We start from the raw sequence: 6,534 nt of genomic DNA, 5'->3' as shown, positions 1-6,534 counted from the left end.
TATAACAAAGCTTCATCAGAACAAAGTTGGCTATGGTACAGGAAGCTCTTGCACTTGAATTTCAAGACAATGAACTCTTTGGTAAAGATAGAGTTAGTGAGAGGTTTACCACGGATGGAATTCTGTCAAGAAGGACTCTGTGAAGCATGTGAAAAAGGGAAGTCGAAGAAAACATCACACAGAAGTAATGAAATAACAAGCATAACTGAACCTCTTCAGTTAATTCACATGGATTTACTTGGTCCAGTGAATGTGATGTCACTATCAAGGAAAAGATATGCTTTAGTGATAGTCGATGACTACTCAAAGTACACATGGGTATTTTTCTTACAATCAAAAGATGAAGCACCACGTATGATAGTTGATCACATAAAGAAGATTGAGATGGAAGTGAAACTACATGTCAGAAAGATCAGATCAGATAATGGAAAAGAATTCAAGAATGCATTTCTTGATGAATTCTGTATAGGAAAAGGTATTTCGAGACAGTATTCAGCACCAAGAACTCCACAACAAAATGAAGTAGTAGAAAGGAAGAATCATACCTTGGTTGAAGCGGCAAGGACTATGCTAAGTGAATCAAGACGTCATACCTACTTATGGGCTGAAGCTGTCAAAACAGCATGTTACACTCAAAATCGTACCCTGATTATTAAAGATCATGAGAAGACTCCTTATGATATCATGGCTGACAAAAGACCAGCGCTGAAATACTTTCATATGTTTGAAGCTAAACATTTTGTGCTTAAAGAAGGAAATGAACATATGGGAAAGTTTGATTCTAAAGCAGAAGAAGGCATATTTCTTGGCTACTCTCTGAAATCTAGAGCTTACAGGGTTTATGTGATTGCTGATCAGAAGGTGATTGAAAGCTTTAATATAACGTTCGATGACACCAAGTTAGCAAGCCTACAAAGAGAAAAGGATTATAAATCTCTGGAATTTGAAAATATTTCAGATGATCCTTTAGATGAAGAAGAACCTGAGATTTCTCGTGTTATACCTATAGTACGTGGCAATAATGATCCTGAATCAAGTGGTGATAATGGTGGTAATGATAATCATACAGAAAGCCCTACAAGAACCACTACTCAAAGATCAGAATCATCAAGCCATGGTGATAGCAACTCAGGGGGAGCAGGAAGAGGATCTAGAGTTCACACTCAACATAATGTTGAACAAGGGGAAACACTAAGATCTTATCTTCCTAGACAAAGAGTATGAAACAGAGACCATCCCTTTGATATGATAATTGGTGATCTTGACACAGGAGTGAGAACTAGACATGTCACTCAGAATGAATGTCACTTTTCAGGGTTTGTCTCAGAAATGGAACCTAAGAAAGTGGATGAGGCACTTGAAGATCCAAATTGGGTTATTGTAATGCAAGAAGAACTCAATTAGTTTGAAGGGCAGAAGGTATGGAAGCTGGTACCCCGTCCAAAAGACAAGTCAGTAATTGGCACCAAGTGGGAATTCAGAAATAAATTAGATGAAGATGGAATTGTAACGAGAAACAAGGCCATACTGGTAGCTAAAGGTTACTCTCAAAAAGAGGGAATAGATTATGATGAAACATATGCACCGGTAGCAAGGATTGGGGCAATCAGGATGTTTCTGGCATTCACAGCACATTCAGATTTTAAAGTCTATTTAATGGATGTGAAGAGTGCATTCCTGAATGGGGAGTTAGAAGAAGACGTGTATGTGAAACAACCTACAGATTTTGAAGATCCAAATCTGGTAGACTTTGTATAATTTCTATTCAAAGCTCTCTATGGACTCAAGTAAGCACAAAGGACATGGTATGACACGCTCTCAGAATTTCTAATTGAAAATGGTTCTACTATATGTGTTGTAGATAAAACTATATTTCATAAAATGCATAAATCTGTTATGATATTAGTTCAAGTATATGTTGATGACAATATATTTGGCTCTACTAATATTGCAGAGTAAGTATGAAATGAGCATGATGGGAGAGTTGAACTACTTTCTTGGATTACAAGTGAGTCAAAGGAAAGATGGTATATTCATTTGTCAATCCAAGTACATTAGAGAACCTCTCAAGAAGTACAATATGGAATATTCAACTCCGGCAAAGACTCCAATGCCAACAGCCTCTAAGCTTGATCAAGACAAAACTGGTAAGAAAGTTAACATCACAAGTTATAGAGGTATGATAGGCTCATTTTTATATCTTATAGCAAGTGAGCCAGATATTATGTTCTCAACATGCTTATGTGCTAGATTTCAATCTGATCCTAAAGAGTCTCATCTTATAGCTGTTAAACGGATTTTTAGGTATCTTAAGGGAACTCCAAATCTTGGTATTTGGTACCCTAAAGGTACAGGTTTTGACCTTTTTTGCTATACAAATTCAAATTTTACAGGTTGTAAGATTGATCGGAAAAGTACTTCAGGAAGCTATCGGCTTCTTGGAAGAAGGTTGGTATCCTGGCATAGCAAGAAGCAACACTCAGTATCCACATCAACTGTTGAAGTTGAATACATAGTTGTTGGAAGCTATTGTGCTCAAATCTTGTGGATGAGGAACCAACTCCGGGATTATGGTCTGTTGATGTCAAAGATTCCAATATTCTGTGACAATACTAGTGCCATAGCAATCTCCAACAATCCAGTTCAGCACTCAAGAATAAAGCATATTGATATCAGGTATCACTTTATCAGAGAGCATGTCACAAATGGCACTGTGGAATTATGTTTTGTACCCACAGAGGATTAAATTGTAGACATATTCACAAAACCACTTGATGAAAACACTTTCTCTAAGTTAGTTAATGAACTTGGGATGTTAAATCTTTCTAATTGATTAAATTAGAAGTCAGTAACTGCACTTTTTCTTGAATGAATTCACTTGTTATTTAATCTCAATATTTTAAGGACATGTGAATTTATTTGCCATAATTTATTTCTCATAATTCAAATATTTGTGTGCTTGTATCTAACTGATAAATATTTCAGCACATTTATATTGACAAATTGTTTGAAAATAATTTAATCATGATTGGTTAAATTGTGAGTAAAATAATGCAGCATAATTTTATTATATAAGATTGAGATATTATCAATTCAATGATAAATATTTCAATTTTAATCATTAAATTGATGATTTATTAATTTTAGTGGACTTTAAATTATTTAATATTTGAAGAGGTTCATTAAAATTAAAATGACATTAGTAACATAATTTTATTTCATCAAAAGTATGATATTATCAAATTAATGATAATAATTGTATAGTTGTGAATAAAAATTGTGAATTATCAATTTTAATGGATTTTAAATAAATTCATATTTAAAAGAATTCATAAAATTGATATAACAATAGCTCATTATTTATCTTGGAATTATTGGTCTTTTTTATTTAAGAAAAGAATTAATAAAAAATTAAAAGCAAAATAAATTTTGTGGGAGGATAAATTTTTCTAAGTATTGGTTGTATACAAGGGTCGCAACTTAGAATATCTCTAAGTTGCGACTAGGAAGCTCTGTATTTAATATTAACTTAAAATATTTTGGGTCATCTACAAAACCAAGTAGTCGCAACTTAGAAAAGTGGCTAAGTCCCTGTCTTACCCCTGTAGTCGCAAGTTAGCTTCTACATGGAGTTGCAAAGGGGTCACAAGCTGTTGTGATAAGTGGATTTTATATCTACTTGGAACGCTTCATATCAGTTTAAGTTGGTGTTTTGGACCCAAGTATTTGGTGTTTTTAATGTGTTTTGTGTTGAGTCGTTGCAGGGCACTAGTCAGAGGTGGAAATGAGCTTTTAAATGATTATATGTTGATAAGAGATCAGGGAAGGAGTCGTGGAAGTTTGTACGAAGGACGGAGCGTAAAAAGAAGAAAGCTGCAAAAATTCTACAGAAAGCAGGCGCGCCGGCGCCCAAAGGAGTGCGCTCGCGCCCAATTTGTCAGACACAGAGAGCGCCCGCGCCTGTTCAAGCGCGCCCGCGCCAGCCAAATTCTGCAGAATCCTGATTTGATTATAATTTGGTTATTGCAAGAGTCCAGGTCACCCAGGGCTATATATATAAAGAAAAGAAGACGTTTTTAAGAAGAAGAGGAATCCAGGAAGAACATAGAGAAGACCTAAAGCACACAAGACGGCTAATGAGAAGAAGATTTAGTTTTCACTTTTGTATTCTTCGATTTAGGCGATACTTTTGGATGCTTGTTTTTTATTTGTTCTAAACCCTAGTAATTTTTTATTATCTCACAGTATTCTGAACTTATTTATAATCATGTTTTCATTGAAACCCATGATGACGATGTGTTCGATAATGAACTAATCATTGTCATGGGGTTCTAGCAGATTTATTTATGGATTTCAATAGTTGGTTGTTCTAAATCGTTAGTGTGTGGTGATTTATGATTTCCTAGTATGGTTGTACTTAATCTTCTTAGATGCATAGCTAACATCTAAGTCGTTTGTTAATCTTTATTGAAGCGAAAGTGGATATAGAGGTTTAGAACTTGCCATGCTAGCATAGGTTTATGTATGTTGTCATGCATGATTCGTGGTGTAATTTTAACCATCTTATGCTGCCCTATGTAATCTCAATAAATAACTTGCTCATTAAACCGTTATGTTTTCAAATATTATAGACATATATGGTCTAAGCATAATTGGTGTCTGCTCAACTTCTATCTTATTTGTGGATGTTTAGTAGTAGGGTATACGTATATCGAAAGATAGCGTATACTAGTTTCATGTTATCTGATTAGTTGTCATCACCATTAATGCTAAGATTAAAGGCATAAACTCTGAATGAAGTATTTAATGAATTTAGAATCCTATATTTTATCCCATACAAGTAAATCAGTTTTATTCTCTTAGTTAATGCATGTTAGTATAATCACTTTAATTAGTTAATCAAATCAAAATTGATACTTGTCTTAGCAGTGAATAATAACCATACATAGTTGCATAAGTGCATATTCTGTTTAAACCAGTCTCTGTGGGAACGAACTTAACTTAATCTTATACTACTTGTAATCACGTACGCTTGCGTAGTTTTGTGCGAACAAGTTTTTGGCGCAGCTGTCGGGGATCGGTGTTAAATTTAGTTTATGTGCTTGTCATCAGTGGTCGTTAAAGTTCACTGACTCGAATTATTTTCTTACAAGGTTTACTTTGTTCGTGTGTTTTAGGTACTCTAGAGAGCGTGTATGCGAACACATTCTCAATCTCTTAAGGAAACATTAGACGAAGTTGAAGAAGAGGAAAAAGAAGTTTTTGAAGAAGTTGAAAAAAGTTGAAGAAGAAGTTTTTGCTACAATGGGAGAACCAACAGTAGAAACGAAAGCATTGAAGGATTATTCTCAACCGAAAATCAATGACATTCAATCTAGCATTGTCAGACCAGCCATTGCAGCTAATACCTTTGAAAACAAGTTTGGCACGATTCAAATGGTACAGAATTCAGTCCAGTTTGGGGGTTCTCCAACGGAAGATCCCAATATGCACATTAGGGATTTCATCGAGATCTGCGACACCTTCAAATTCAACAATGTTTCTGAAGATGCTGTGAAACTGAGACTTTTCCCATTTTCTCTGAGGGATAAAGCTAAGAGCTGGTTGCACTCTCTACCACCAGTTTCTATTGCTACTTGGGAGGATCTTGCTCAGAAATTTCTTACTAAATTATTCCTTATGGAAAAGACAACTACAATGAGGAATGCTCTTACTCAATTTGCGCATCAATCAGGTGAATCTCTATGTGAAGCCTGGGAGCGCTACATGGAGATGCTTAGGAAGTGTCCTCATCATGGAATGCCTGACTGGATTGTGATAAATTACTTTTATAATGGTTTGGGAACACAGTCAAGACCTATGTTCGATGCAACATCAGGTGGAGCTTCATGGGCTAAGAGCTATGAGGAAGCTTATGAGCTAATTATGATGATGGCCGCTAATGAATATCAGAATCTAACTCAGAGACTACCACAAGGAAAGGTAGCAGGAATTCTGGAGGTGGATACATCTACGGCTATAGCTGCTCAGCTCAAAGCGTTAACTATGAAAGTGGATTTTCTGGCTAACTATGGAGTTCATCAGATAACGTGTTTGTGAGCTTTGTGCAGGTTCGCATGTGATGGAGCAATGTGCTATATCTCGAGAGTCGACACAGTCCAGTTCCTGCCACTTATCATCCTAACAACCGCAACCATCCTAACTTCAGCTAGAGCAATAATCAGGGTGGTATGCAACAGCCTTACCAGCAGTTTGGAAACAAGCCTTTCAATCCTCCTTGTTTTTAGCAACAGTTTGCACCAAGGCAACAATTTCAGCCACAGGGAATGCAACAACAATCTCATGGAGGTGCAGGTCCATCTTCGAATGAAAAATCTGAATTGGAGGAGTTGAGGCTGATGTGCAAAAGCCAAGAGGTTTCAATCAAAACTATGGAGAATCAAATAGGGCAAATTGCCAATGCGTTATTGAACCAACCACAAGAAACTCTTCGTAGTGATACAGAAGCCAATCCAGGCAAGAGGGAAGTCAAGA

General features: G+C 36.0%; 1 protein-coding gene and 1 non-coding gene across 2 annotated transcripts; one reads left to right on the top strand and one right to left on the bottom strand.

The window, feature by feature from the left end:
• Positions 1-684: 684 nt before the first annotated feature.
• LOC141659851 (uncharacterized) lies at positions 685-1,758 on the top strand. The gene is made up of 2 exons (XM_074466778.1): positions 685-1,117; positions 1,412-1,758. Exons 1-2 carry the CDS (start codon positions 685-687, stop codon positions 1,756-1,758), a joined length of 780 nt encoding a protein of 259 aa, XP_074322879.1.
• A 3,936-nt stretch (positions 1,759-5,694) lies between these two features.
• Positions 5,695-5,801, bottom strand: LOC141662194 (small nucleolar RNA R71). Its single transcript, XR_012550319.1, has one exon. It is a non-coding gene; the product is annotated as a small nucleolar RNA R71 (small nucleolar RNA).
• Positions 5,802-6,534: the final 733 nt, after the last annotated feature.

Source organism: Apium graveolens, chromosome 5 (assembly GCF_009905375.1).
Source record: "Apium graveolens cultivar Ventura chromosome 5, ASM990537v1, whole genome shotgun sequence".
NCBI lineage: Eukaryota > Viridiplantae > Streptophyta > Magnoliopsida > Apiales > Apiaceae > Apium > Apium graveolens.
This window is presented reverse-complemented; position numbering and strand designations above follow the sequence as displayed.